At 46.7% G+C, this 15,030-nt stretch overlaps 1 protein-coding gene and 1 pseudogene across 1 annotated transcript; one reads left to right on the plus strand and one right to left on the minus strand.

The window, feature by feature from the left end:
• Positions 1-1,846: 1,846 nt before the first annotated feature.
• Positions 1,847-6,809, plus strand: LOC139353690 (ELKS/Rab6-interacting/CAST family member 1-like; annotated as a pseudogene).
• Positions 6,810-7,896: 1,087 nt separating this feature from the next.
• LOC139353609 (uncharacterized) lies at positions 7,897-14,707 on the minus strand. The gene is made up of 2 exons (XM_070997963.1): positions 9,320-14,707; positions 7,897-9,252 (listed from the first exon to the last, which is right to left on the minus strand). Exon 1 carries the CDS (start codon positions 13,034-13,036, stop codon positions 10,907-10,909), a length of 2,130 nt encoding a protein of 709 aa, XP_070854064.1. The 5' UTR covers positions 13,037-14,707; the 3' UTR covers positions 7,897-9,252; positions 9,320-10,906.
• Positions 14,708-15,030: the final 323 nt, after the last annotated feature.

The raw sequence follows: 15,030 nt of genomic DNA on the forward strand, positions 1-15,030 counted from the left end.
AGCAGACTCTCTGTGGCACTGGGACATCAACATGTCGACACAGAAGGAAATCGATATGCACTTTGTGGAAGCTGGGATGTTGGGCGCGATGAAGCTGGGCCGCGGATGTGTTGTCTGTTAAGCGATTTTTAAATCGTTTGGCAACCGCGCTGCCAGCACTCACACTAATCGCATTAGCGAGCAGCAAAATAGTTTTAATACGAATAAATTACACATGATGTATCTATGTTTTAAGTTTTATTATAAATTTCAGCTTTTATTTTCTTTTCACTTTACTTCTCTGCACGAGCTTCTAATTCAAAGTAACGGGGATTCTGTTCGGCAGTATGGCAACTCCACAATAGCAAATAGGTAATTTTTATATTTTTCTTAAATCAATAAAATGTTAAATTCTACCAAAAGTATTCCACTGGCTCGATTTCGATGAATTATACATTAAAATAATAGGGAAATAAATACCAATTAGAGGGTGCATACATATCACAATGAAAATTTGAAACATAAAATATATATTTTTCAATACTTGGCGGCCAAAAGTATTCGATTGGCTCAATTAAGTGTTGTAGGTCGTAGCTTGGCACTTGGCGATATATCGATAAATACCTTTTCGTGGTAAATGTCTTGGCTGAATTTGCTTTCTCGCTGGTCTGGACAGTGTGACCGCGTGGCAAAAGCCATAATTGAAAATACTTGAATTTCTCGAAAACTGTGGGTTTGAATTGCCTGTAATTAACTCAGAAATTAGCTATAATGATGCCCCTTCGAATGCGATACCGTGCAAGTTGGCACAATCTCTGTGAGAGTTGTATGAATTAATTAAAATTTGCATATATATTTTGATGGTTGATGTCACGGGTGCATACGATTTCTCGCTGGCCTGGACAGTGTGACCGCGTGGCAAAAGCCATAATTGAAAATACTTGAATTTCTCGAAAACTGTGGATTTGAATTGCCTGTAAATTATTCAGAAATTAGCTAAAATGATGCCCCTTCTAATGCGATACCGTGCAAGTTGGCACAACCTCTGTGAAAGTTGTATAAAGTTATAGAAAGTTAGCGTCGAATGATTGTCATGGCTAAGCTGTTTACATTGTGGTTCATGTCCTAGTATCTAAAGGTTCAGTTTCTGGATTAAACGGTCTTTTATTAACCTTTTTAGCACCCCCAACTGTAAAGCAGTTTTCTCAAAATCTGTGGGTTTGATTTTGATAAAATTTTCACAGATCACTCCTTAGATTATCCCCTATCTACCCATATACCGTGCATGTTGGCACAACTTCTAGGAGTGTAGCCGTAGGTAATTTAATTTTTGCCCCCTTTTTTGTATGGGGAAAATCCGAGGTTGCGTCACTGTTAGGCTATTTTCTCGAAAACTGTGGGTTTGATTTTATTGAAACTTTCAGAAAAGGAGCTTGAATTAACCCCCAATAGCTTGGCTTATCGTGCATATTGGCACAACCTCTGTGAGGGGAGCAGTTAAGAAAATTGTGGGGACACGATTTTTCAAATGCATTTTTGAAACATTAATAGACCTCGGATGTGTCTCAAACCTACCTAGATCGATAGATCTTTTCTTTCTTAACAATCTAGCATTTTAGATTTTTCGATTTGGTCCCCAAAAAGCGAGAAAATTTAAAAATATAAAGAGCCCCCATGTTCCAAATTCCACCGTTCCACTTTCGTTGCTAACAGGCCGACGCTAATTTGACGGACATTGCTAACAGGCCGACGCTAATTTGAAGGACATAAATATTTATTTGTATTTACGCACTTACGTTTCCGTCACTTACGTTGCTGATAGCGATAACAGCGATAAGTCAGTTGAAAAATATCACGATATAAATATTTATTTTTATACGAAAAGTATCGATTTTGATACATTTCTCCCATCCCTAGCGTCGGCTTTTGAATATAATATAAACGACGCGCCGAAAGTAAATGTTATTTGTACCCCGTGCCCCGTGTATTTTTTTTCGCGTCTAGTAGTCCTTGTGCCCGTCGAACGGAAGTGTCAAACTCACCAGTGCTAGTCGCCCCAGTTGTGCAGTCAGTAGGAGCACAGGCTTCCACATTTCCACACAGGACAGACGTGTTTTCTGCTCTCGCTGCCCGGCAAACACAAACATTTATTGAATATTTTCTACACTTTTTGTTCGGTCGTGTTTTTTTTATTTTGCTAAAGTCACGTTGTGCCATAGGTATTGTTTTCGGTTGGGTTTTCGGGGAACAGTGCCGTTGTTCGTCGGGGGTCTAGTGACCTTGCGCGACCCGCACCATGGACCTGCGCAGCTGGCGTAAGGTCCTTATCCAGTGGGTAAGTAGTAGAGATCCTGGGATCTTCGCAGGTCTTCCCGATGCCATCCACTTACGCGATTTCCCGACACAGGTCATCGAGTGTCGCTTCACCGAACACAACTTCATCACGCTGGAGCAGTCGGACATCGATGCCTTCTTCTCGATCTACGTGCAAAAGGCCCAGGTGGCGCCGGTGGAGGAGGAGAACGCGCTGCCGACCCAGCCCGGGGAGCACCGCTCGCCTTTGCAGAACTTCCTCCGAGGTGAGTTCGGGTATTTTGCATTTCCAGCCCGAAATAATTTTGCATGTCATGTCTCCTGAAAAACAGGGTTGTCATCCTTCATCTATTTTACTACTATACTATACTATTTTTTCAATACTATACTATACTATAGGGGATACTATTTTTTCAAAGTCATTGTTGCCCAAATGTCATGAGTCTACATTCCAAGACACCTTTGATATAGGAACTTTCATATAGAAAAAACATAGGCACCTACCAGAGTCGATTGTTAAAGAACTGATTATATGAGAATTTCACTTTGTTGTAAACAGAACAAGTGGAAATAATGGTATTCAAGGACTAATGGTCATTGTATATTATTTCAGTACTGTCAGGGTGTATTACCTCATATCTAGATAAGAAAAAAATGTTTTGGATATAGGAACATTCATGGGGAAAAGGAAGGACTTTGAATAGACCCTAACCGACTTGATATTTAACTTATAGAACTGATTATATGAGCAATTTTTTTTAATTTCAATAAAACTAGTTGAAATATAAGTATTGTTCAAGGGCAAATGTTTATTTTATTCCTATTTAGTCAAATATTGAATTGTGATTATAAATACAAGGGAATATAAATTCTTTTTAGATATGTACATATCAAATTCCCCTTTTTAATTTAGTTATTTTCTTATTTTGGGATTTTCAAAGGATTTTCTTTCTTCCATTTTACTTCACTTTATTGTCAATAAACTAGTTGAAATAGTAGGATTATTCAAGGATTAATGGCCATTTTATACAATTTTAGTGAAACCTTAGATTACTATAGGACATGCAAGGGTATGTACACTTCTCAAGTCCTCTTTTAAGCTAGTTCCCTTGGCGCCTCGAAAAGGTTTTGGGATTTTCCAAGGATTTTCCTCCCCTAACTTGTTGCTTAAAACTAGCCAAATAATGAGACCCATTTTTATTCCAACGCAGATCATTATCCAGAGTTCAGTGCCCACATAGATGGCCGTGGACAACTTGTGACCGCGGACTACGTGTACGTCTAAACACTGCTCCTGCATTACTCGTGCGTGAAGCAGCCCAGCGTGTTCATCCACAGCATCTGCAAGAAGCTGCCTGACCTAGTGCAGACTTGCATCGCAAACTTCTTCGGCCAGACATTGGAGCAACAGCTGACGCGTCAATTTCTCCGCCAGTCTATGAACAATGTGGCTGTGGTTTACCGCCAGGGCGTCCAGATCAGCCCCAGTCGTCCGAGCTGCAGCACCATGAGTCTCGAGCTAACCATTGACACCACACCGGGCACATCCTCGTCCACATCCGCATCGCCTCAGCCGCCGAGCTGATCATCGCGATCGCCAGCGCCTCCAAATGTCCGCCAACGAAATGCTAGCTGCGCACCCGGGAGCTGCACGGTGTTCGCGCCCAGCTGGAGGTGGTGTCCTACGAGAAGACCATGCTCGAGGAGCAGCAAACGAAGAAGGAGGACCTGATCATAGAAATGCTGGACAACACTGATGGGGCCAGAGGCTCGATGCTGTGCGAAGCAAGCCACACTTTTGCTTATCTCCAGCAAGATAGCGTTCTGCTTCTGCAGCTCTTCCCTCAGCTCGGCGTTCTCGTGCTCCTTCTCGCGCAGCTGCTTGTCGACCACAGAGCTGTCCAGATTCTCGGGCGTGGTGTTCGGGGACAGGGGACAGTTGAGCAAATCCGAGGACGCATTTAGAACCTCACGTCGGTTGTGTAACTCCTCGCGCGCTTCCTGTAGAAAACGATCCAGCTCCTGCTTGTCGCGCTTCAGGGAGCTGATTGTATCTTCTCTGGAAGATACAATCAGGCTGGATTCCTCCAGGCGCTGTTCCAGCTCCCGGATTCTGTCCACGCACGCGAGTAGTTTGTTCCCGGACGTTTTAAGCTATTCAAGAAGAAAAACAAAAAAAATATAAATATATATTTATGGAATTTTGGGTAGGTATTATGTAGGTACTTTGAATTTAGATTTCCTAAACGGCGCCCTTTTTCGCCAATATTAATTTTAGAATTATGTACCTAGTAGCTTAACATGATTAATAACCATTAAATATGAATTCAAAAATATTAATTTAACAAATAAAATTCCCTCTCAATACCCAAAGTGTGTACAGTTCCGACCCAAAGGTGACTAGTTTTTCGCTGATATTCACACAAAATTCAGCGCTTCTAAATGTCCGCTCCGCTCACACCCAGAACCGAGCTGCTGGAGCAGCGCACCCGGGAGCTGCGCGGTGTTCGCGCCCAGCTGGAGGTGGTGTCCTACGAGAAGACCATGCTCGAAGGGCAGCAAGCGGACGAGGATCTGATTAAAACGCTAAACAAAGGTAAGAATGCCTCATAGATCTTGTGGCTTACATCCCTCTGATAGTAGTTAAATATGATAGTAACATATTTTATCGTTTTTTCCCATTACAGAGAACATGATGGCCAAGAGTCAACTGGCCAAGCTCAAGAACGCCGTCCAGAATGGTGAGAATGCAGACAACGTGCTAAATGAGTTCGATCATGTAGGTAGTAGACCACCAGATGGTCACAGGTACTTGGTGCCATAAACCAATAATAAAACTTTCCTCATTTCAGTTGAAGCGAAGCCTGATGAAGGAAAGCAGCCAAAAGGAGGCCATTATAGCCGAGACTAACGATAAGCTACAGGATTTGCGCGCCGAAAAATCCGAGCTTGTCGAGCAGGTATGCTACCTCTCTGATTTTATGGGGGCATTACACAAAAGAACTAAATCCGGCGAATTTTGTGTGAATATCAGCGAAAAACTAGTCACCTTTGGGTCGGAACTGTACACACTTTTGGTATTGAGAGGGAATTTTATTTGTTAAATTAATATTTTTGAATTCATATTTAATGGTTGTTAATTATTTAATTAAATTAAAGCTACTAGGTACATAATTCTAAAATTAATATTGGCGAAAAAGGGCGCTGTTTAGGAAATATAAATTCAAAGTACCTACATAATACCTACCCAAAATTCCATAAATATATATTTATATTTTTTTGTTTTTCTTCTTGAATAGCTGGAACAGCGCCTGGAGGAATCCAGCCTGAAGCGCGACAAGCAGGAGCTGGATCGTTGTCTACAGGAAGCGCGCGAGGAGTTACACAACCGACGTGAGGTTCTAAATGCGTCCTCGGATTTGCTCAACTGTTCCCTGTCCCCGAACACCACGCCCGAGAATCTGCACAGCTCTGTGGTCGACAAGCAGCTGCGCGAGAAGGAGCACGAGAACGCCGAGCTGAGGAAAGAGCTGCAGAAGCAGAACGCTATCTTGCTGGAGCTAAGCGAGAGTGTGGCTTGCTTCGTCGAGAAGCACAGCATCGAGCCTGACCGTCTGGCCCCATCAGTGTTGTCCAGCATTTCTATGATCAGGTCCTCCTTCTCCGTTTGCTGCTCCTCGAGCATGGTCTTCTCGTAGGACACCACCTCCAGCTGGGCGCGAACACCGTGCAGCTCCCGGGTGCGCTGCTAGCATTTCGTTGGCGGACATTTGGAGGCGCTGGATGACGGATCTGTGGCGTGCTGCTCGGCGGCTGAGGCGATGCGGATGTGGACGAGGATGTGTCCGGTGTGGTGTCAATGGTCAGTTCGGGACTCATGGTGCTGCAGCTCGGACGACTGGGGCTGATCTGGACGCCCTGGCGGTAAATCACAGCCACATTGTTCATAGACTGGCGGAGAAATTGGCGCGTCAGCTGTTGCTCCAACGTCTGGCCGAAGAAGTTTGCGATGCAGGTCTGCACTAGCTCCGGCAGCTTCTTGCAGATGCTGTGGATAAACACGCTGGGCTGCTTCACGCATGAGTAATGCAGGAGCAGTGTGTAGACATACACGTAGTCCGCGGTCACAAGTTGGCCACGGCCATCTATGTGGGCACTGAACTCTGGATAATGATCTCGGAGGAAGTTCTGCAGGGGGGGGCGGTGCTCCCCAGGCTGGGCCGGCAGCGCGTTCTCCTCCTCTACCGGCGCCACCTGGGCCTTTTGCACGTAGATCGAGAAGAAGGCATCGATGTCCGACTGCTCCAGTGTGATGAAGTTGTGTTCGGTGAAGCGACACTCGATGACCTACTGGATAAGGACCTTACGCCAGCTGCGCAGGTCCATGGTGCGGGTCGCGCAAGGTCACTAGACCCCCAAGACGAACAACGGCACTGTTCCCCGAAAACCGAAACGAAAACAATACCGATGGCACAACGTGACTTTAGCAAAATAAAAAAAACACGACCGAACAAAAAGTGTAGAAAATATTCACTAAATGTTTGTTTGCCGGGCAGAGAGAGCAGCAAACAGGCCTGTCGTGTGTGGAAACTTGTGGTCCTACTGACTGCACAACTGGGGCGACTAGCACTGGTGAGTTTGACACTTCCGTTCGACGGGCACAAGGACTACTAGACGCGAAAAAAAACACGGGACACGGGGAACAAATAACAATTACTTTCGGCGCGTCGTTTATTTTATATTCAAAAAACAGCAACAAACGGAAAACACAAGCGAGCGGCCACAGCAAGCAAACACAACAGACGCAAAACAACATTGAAAGTTGTAAAGAAGTCTCGTAGGCTGGGATATACTCAGTCCCGTCAGGGTCTCTTTACCGAAAATATTTGTAAAGATATGGGACAAAAAGGTCTAATACGAAAATCGGTTGGCTGGCGTGAGATGTAGAGTGCCAGCCACCGGGGTACGGAGTGAGAGAAACAGTTTATTCGGTGTCTGTAGCAGAGTGAAAAGCGTCAGCGGTAACACGCATTTGGGCCTGGCTCATAGCATTCGCTACGAGAAGGCCGAGATAGAGGGGATCGATTATGGGGACAACTTTTCCCTAGGGCAGAATTTATGGCCTAAAATCTAGGCATTTGTCTGGAAATATTCATATTTATGCGTGGCCAGCTTGATTGGATTTTTTTCCCTACGAGTTGCATTAAAATCAGGCGAGAAATACATTTATTGGGGTATTTTTATTGATTCATTTGTAACTCGAGTTTCTACTTTATTTTGTTTTCCCAGTGTAGTCGGGCGCGAGTTGGCTCAATACAGCCGGCAGTGATAAAAGAAGAAGAATAAATTTTCCTTTTAAAAAAATATTTCCCGAAGTTCCTTTGGAAAGAGGGTGTGGCAGTGCGTAGTATTTTTAATATCTGAGAAATATTTTTATTTAATTAATGAGCAACGGGTTTCCTAAAGTTGGGTCCACCCCTTTCTCTCGGTGTAGTCAGCTCGGAAATCAAATCAGAAATCAAAGTAGTCAAAGGGAAAAAGAACAACATGGCAACAACATGTGTTCAGATATGTAAGAAAATATTCTTTATTTAAATTCTTGGTTCATGTTTTTTTTTCTCAGTGCTCGCAATTAACGGGTTAGGTTAGGTCATGGTTTATAAATTCTAGCCTACTCTGGGCGAAACCGCATCGAGGCCTTCGAGAAATTTCTCATTGCACGGGACTCTCGCTGGCCAAAACGCGGTTCACTCCACTCACTCACCCGTCTCGCTCTCACGCACACACACACGCGTGACTCCGGGTGCTCCGCCGCTGGTCCTGGGCCGGCACACTCTCCTCGAAGTCGTCTAGGTAAACGCCTTCCTGGGTCACTTGGCATCAGCCCGAAGGCAAAAGACTCCTGTTGTCCACATAAATTTGCTCTGATCGCACTTCTGATCCCGTGCGCCGCCTTTGCAAGAGTCCCCTGCTTCTCGCACTTCTGGTCCGGTGCGCCGCGTTTTCCAAAAGTCACCTGCTCGCACTTCTGGTCCGGTGCGCTGCGTTTTCCAAAAGTGAACTGCTCGCACTTCTGGTCCGGTGCGCCGCGTTTTCCAAAAGAGAGACCTGTTTCTGATCCCGTGCACCGACTTTGCAAAAATGACTCCTCGCACTTCTGATCCCGTGCACCTCCTTTTCCAAAAGAGAGCTCCTGTTTCTGATCACGTGCACCGCCTTTGCAAAAATGACTCCTCGCACTTCTGATCCCGTGCACCGCCTTTTCCAAAAGAGAGCTAGTTAAGCTTTGCCGCCGCGTTTTGTTCAAGTTTTCGGCTGCTCTGGGTTTTTTCCACTTGTCAAAGTTTCGGTACTCCTTTTCTCGCTCTTCCCTTGGCGCGTGCCAATTTTCGGGGGTTGTTTTCCTCCTCGATCGCATGTCCTCTCTCGCTTGCTCCTGTGCGGCGCTGCACTTATCGTGGTGAATATTTCGTTGCTCTCCTGGTGTGTGTGTGTGTGTGTGGCTACTGCCGATGTGAGAACGGAGGGGGAAAAGGTAAACAGAACCTATCGCTTAGGCTGAGCTAAAATAATTATTGTGTATCAATATAACTACAAATCTTATGATTATTGGCTAAGCTTATATATTAAATGCACTGTACAATGTTTTTTTTTACAAAGTTATTCGCGAGGGTTTTGTTTGCTGTTGGCGCTGGCGATGTTGTAGCTGCTAGCTGGCGTTGTTGTTGGCGCTGGCGGCCGATGCTGTTGGCGCTGGCGATGTTGTAGCTGCTAGCTGGCGATGTTGTTGGCGCTGGCGGCCGATGCTGTTGGCGCTGGCGATGTTGGTGGCGCTATTTGTGAGGGGTCAAACGACTCCTCACATTCCCCTCCTACTTCGGGGGGCGTTGAGAAATGTGGGTGGCCGTGGCTTGCGTGTTGTCATGCGCCACAGGTGTGACGGGTTGTCCGACGCCATGTCTGTAGGGGAGAACAAAAGGGTATTAGTGCTTTGTTTTAACGATTACTAACTGGGTTTTTACTTTACTTTGTACGGGCCCTCGTACTTGGGTGCTAGCTTAGCGGCAAAGTTATCCGCTGCCCTGGACAAATGATGCTGTTTTACGAAGACCAGCGATCCTATGGTCGGTCTCCACGCACGTCGCCTGAGATCGTAATGCTTCCGCTGCTCCAACGAAGCTCTCTGAGTGTTCTCCTGTACTACCTTGAAAATGTCCCGTAGCAATTCCGCTTTCGCTTCGGGTGAACGTGGCGCTTGGCTTGGTCCTGGAGTCACTTCATCATACAAGGCTCCTGGGAGTCGTGGCTCTCTGCCTTGGACTGAATCCGGTTGATTCTGAGATGCTGCTATTAATTGCCAGATTCAGTTCGGGCAGAAGTTCGTCCCACGTCGTCTGCTTGTCCTCGATATACTGGGCGACCATCGTTTTAATGGTGCGATTGGCCCTATCTGTCGGGTTCTGCTGCGGAGTATAAGGTGCTGTATGTTGGATCTCCATTCCCGCCTGCTTGCAGAAGGCTTTGAATGAACGACTCGTAAACTGAGTCCCATTATCGCAGACAAATGTTCGGGAAATACCAAAGTGATTCAAAATCCTCTCCCAAAAGGATTTTTCGAGATGCGCCGAAGTAGCTTTTCTCAAGGGGACCAACTCAACCCATTTCGCAAAGGCGTCGAAGAATACGAGCAGCATCGTATTCCCACTCTTGGATCGCGGAAGGGGCCAATAAAATCGGCGCAGACAGTATCGAACGGCTCGTTAATCTGTCTGGTGAACATTTTACCCGCCGGTTTGGTTTGGCTGACTTTGAACCGTTGGCAAGTGTCACACTTGCGGACATACCTGGCAATATCGCGGAAAAGACCTGGCCAGTAATATCTCTGGGCGATGCGGGTGGTTGTCTTCCTGGTTCCGAGATGTCCTGCCGTCGGCTGGTCATGGCATTCCGACAGTACTCGCTGTCGGTGTTCCTTGGCTACGCACAGTTTCCAGGGCACGGAGTCTTCGTCGTCAGGTCGGGATCCGATATGCCGATAGAGCTGTTGGTTCTCGTACGCGTAGTCCGGGTAATCTTCAGGCCTGTCCTGAACAAGTTTCAGCATCCGCTGGTACCATGTGCATCCCGGCTTATCCTCCTGGATCATCTGAAGTACTTCCAAAGGCTGTCGAGAAAGTGCATCTGCAACAATGTTCTGGCTCCCGCGTCGATAGGTGACGTCAAACTGGTACTGCTGCAGTTCAAACGCCCAGCGCGCTATGCGGCCGGTGGGATTATCAATCGAGTTGAGCCACTTCAAGGCGAGGTGGTCCGTTATCACCTCAAATCGATAACCTTCCAAGTAGCATCTGAGTTTCCTGATGGCCCATATGATAGCCAGACACTCCTTTTCTGTGGCGGAGTAGTTCTCCTCGGCGGCGATGAGGCGTCTGCTGGCGAATGCGTTCTCGTTGACTCGTTCTTCTCCCTGGATTTTCTGCGTTAAAACTGCTCCTAGGCCGATGTCGCTGGCGTCTGTTTGCAACACGAACTTCTCGTTGAAGTCGGAGCAGGCGAGAACCGGCGCCTCCGTGAGTTTTCTTTTGAGTTCCTCGAACGCATCTTGCTGCTCCTGCTACCATTGCCATTTCTTTCCTTTCTTGAGTAGCAAAGACATGGGCTGCACTACGCTGGCAAAGTTGGGTACAAATCTCCTCAACTCCTTGCATGTGGTGGGCGGACTCAGTCCCCGTACTGCCGAAATCTTGTCGGGATCCGTGTGAATTCCCTCCTCACTGATGACGTGTCCCAAGTACACCAGGCTGCGCTTAAAGAAACTGCATTTCTTCGCGTTGAGACGAAGGTTCGCCTTTCGTAGCCGTCGAAATACTTCTTGTAGATGCTGCACATGCTCCTCCAGAGTGCGGCCGATGATGATGATGTCATCCAAATACGCGAACGCGTTGGGCTCCATGTCCGGTCCTATGACGCTGTCGAGCGCCCGCTGGAATGTGGCTGGTGCTGAGTGGAGGCCAAACGGCATCATTTTCCAGTGGTACAAGCCCCTCCTGGGGACTGTAAATGCTGTGCACTCGCGGCTGGACTCGGCTACAGGGATTTGCCAATATCCGCTCTTCAAATCGAGCGTCGATATGTACTTGGCATGGCGCAGACGCTCCCAGATGTGTGTTATCCTTGGCAGCGGGTATGCATCTGGAATAGAATGGGCATTTAGTTGTCGAAAATCTACACATAGTCGCATCTCTCCAGATTTCTTGCCCACGAGTACAATAGGGGCGCTGTGGGGGCTCCGAGAAGGCTCTATACAGTCGTTGCGTAGCAGTTCGTCGATCTGCTCATCGATAATCCTCTGCATCGCGGGATTCTTAGGAAAATACCTCTGTTTGATGGGCTTATCATCTCGCATCGTGATCGTATGCTCAGCGATATTTGACACTCCCGTCAATCCTTCGAATTTGGCCAATTCCTCCTGTAGGAATTTGTTTACCCAGGGTTCTAATTCTTCTTGCTCGGCGTTTGCGGTGATTGCGGCTAGTGCTCCTCCAGTGTCAGGCGTGTATCCTGGTCTGACTGGGGAAGGCGCTCGCCCTTCCTCTACTGGTTCCGCTGAAACAGTAGCATGATTCCGTCGAAATAAATTATTTCGCACGTGTGTGTGTACCGACCGTACGTTATGTGGCGTCCCTACACGTTGAACAACTCGTTCGCTCACGAAGCTTCTGCTAGCTCCGGTGTCTATGGTAGCGTTAAACTCCTGACCCTCGATTTGCACCTGCGCGATATTTCTGCTCGACTGAACCTGTAAGATTTCTCCTAATTCCGGGGAAGACTCCTCTCGTTTCCCGGCTGGGTACGACGGCAACACTCGAGAGTGCGTACTCCTCTGCGACCACAATCCCAACAAAAGAGGACTATGGGATTGCGACATGTAGCTAAACGGTGACCCTCCTGGGCACAATTCCTGCAAGCAAGACTGAAGTTCGGCACCATTGACCTGTTCCCCACTCGAGGAACTGATTGTAAAACTGTGGCTGGGGTGGGTGGTCGTCTGGCCGGTCGTGTGAAATTCTGTTGACCTATTGGTGATGCTCCTGCATACGCTGGGATCTCGTACTCGTTCATCCTCGAGTCGCTGAAAGTACCTGGGTGGCAGAAAGAAGTCAAGAAACGCCTTCTTAAAGTTCGTCCAAGATTTTCCTAGCAGCTGGCTTGTCCGAAACCAGTGCTCAGCTGTATCCGTCAAAAGACCAGGGATGGCCTGCGGCATCTTCTCCACGTCAACTTCGTGTGCGGTGGCTCGTTCCTCGAGGTGTTGGATGAAGGTTATGGGGTCCGTGGTCCCGTCAAAAGTGATTCCCCAATTCTTCAGCTTTTCCGCTAGCGTGGCTGCGGACATCTCTGATTTCCTGGGAAAAATTTCCCGCTTGACCGGATGGATCTCCGTGTCTCCGACTACATCGGCGGCACCTCGGCCTTCCAGTGCTGGCACCTGAAGCTGTGTTGGACCCGGTGGGTGTGGGTACGGAGTCGGTGAACGCTGCTTCCTATCCGTTAGGGCGGCTGTAATTTCCGCTTCGCAATCCTGTAGCCGCTCGGCTATCTCCAGCACGTGGTCGTCCCGATTATTAAAAGCAGACAGCCGGCTCCTCATTTCCTCAACTGTTCCGGTTGCTTCCAAGGAAAACTCCTTCAGAATCGCCTCCAATTCCCGCTTCCGGAGATACGAAATCCAACGCGCCCCCATATTGCTGTGAAATAATAGTTAACTGGCAAACGACAGGAAAAGTTTCGATAGGACGAGAGAAATTCTTGGACGAGGGTCAAACGATGTTCGAACTGGTTAAAATCTTCATTGAAAATTTTATTTTATTTGTCATCAAGAATTCACTAAATTCCCACGTGCAACGATGGTGACCACAATCCGATGTCAAACGACGATTTAATTCCTAAATTTTCTCGACGGTGATTAAATTTTGTTCGACGACGATGTAGTTTTAAATTTTTCCACGACGATGTTTTTGAGAGCTGCCGATGCACGTGTTGACTCGGCGATGGTTATATGAGAAGCCCCCAACGATGTGATCCCGTTGCCTGTACTTGATCGACTCCTGCTCGTGTGAGAGGGACGACGATGAGAGTGAAAACGAAAAAAACAAAATGGCTGCGCTGAGTTGGCTAGCCTAGAGGGCTCTCGTTCTCTCTCTCTTTCCGATTATCTGCCTGTATGTGTTTCGTCCTCACTTGATTTGCTGGCCACGTGAGCTTGGAACAAAGAATATCTGATTTTAGGTTATGTACTTTGCTCTGCTTAGAAATACATGTATGTGTGTCTGCGTGCGTTATAAATTTCTCGCTGTGTGTGGGTATACTTTTGTATAAGTTCTCCCGAATGCCATGTGCTCTGCTTAAATTCTAAGTTTTTTTTTCTGAGGTTATGTTCGATGCGTTGGTATATTTTTGAATATATATATATTTTCCTGTTTCCTGCCCTAGAAATTTTTGTGTCCCTCGATATATGACTCTCCTTACGTTCCGACTTAAAAATTTCGCTTCTAAGTGACTGAACCGAAAATTTTCAAACTCTGTACACAGATGGGTATTTAGGCCATATTTAGGTCGTCTAAAATTTTCGTAAACCCCATGTCCCTGTTCGGGCTCCATTCTGTAAAGAAGTCTCGTAGGCTGGGATATACTCAGTCCCGCCAGGGTCTCTTTTCCGAAAATATTTGTAAAGATATGGGACAAAAAGGTCTAAGACGAAAATCGGTTGGCTGGCGTGAGATGTAGAGTGCCAGCCACCGGGGTACGGAGTGAGAGAAACAGTTTATTCGGTGTCTGTAGCAGAGTGAAAAGCGTCAGCGGTAACGCGCATTTGGGCCTGGCTCATAGCATTCGCTACGAGAAGGACGAGAGAGAGGGGATCGATTATGGGGACAACTTTTCCCTAGGGCAGAATTTATGGCCTAAAATCTAGGCATTTGTCTGGAAATATTCATATTTATGCGTGGCCAGCTTGATTGTATTTTTTTTCCCTACGAGTTGCATTAAAATCAGGCGAGAAATACTTTTATTGGGGTATTTTTATTGATTCATTTGTAACTCGAGTTTCTACTTTATTTTGTTTTCCCAGTGTAGTCGGGCGCGAGTTGGCTCAATACAGCCGGCAGTGATAAAAGAAGAAGAATAAATTTTCCTTTTAAAAAAATATTTCCCGAAGTTCCTTTGGAAAGAGGGTGTGGCAGTGCGTAGTATTTTTAATATCTGAGAAATATTTTTATTTAATTAATGAGCAACGGGTTTCCTAAAGTTGGGTCCACCCCTTTCTCTCGGTGTAGTCAGCTCGGAAATCAAATCAGAAATCAAAGTAGTCAAAGGGAAAAAGAACAACATGGCAACAACATGTGTTCAGATATGTAAGAAAATATTCTTTATTTAAATTCTTGGTTCATGTTTTTTTTTCTCAGTGCTCGCAACTAACGGGTTAGGTTAGGTCATGGTTTATAAATTCTAGCCTACTCTGGGCGAAACCGCATCGAGGCCTTCGAGAAATTTCTCATTGCACGGGACTCTCGCTGGCCAAAACGCGGTTCACTCCACTCACTCACCCGTCTCGCTCTCACGCACACACACACGCGTGACTCCGGGTGCTCCGCCGCTGGTCCTGGGCCGGCACACTCTCCTCGAGGTCGTCTAGGTAAACGCCTTCCTGGGTCACTTGGCATCAGCCCGAAGGCAAAA

This window comes from Drosophila suzukii, chromosome Y (genome assembly GCF_043229965.1).
Source record: "Drosophila suzukii chromosome Y, CBGP_Dsuzu_IsoJpt1.0, whole genome shotgun sequence".
NCBI lineage: Eukaryota > Metazoa > Arthropoda > Insecta > Diptera > Drosophilidae > Drosophila > Drosophila suzukii.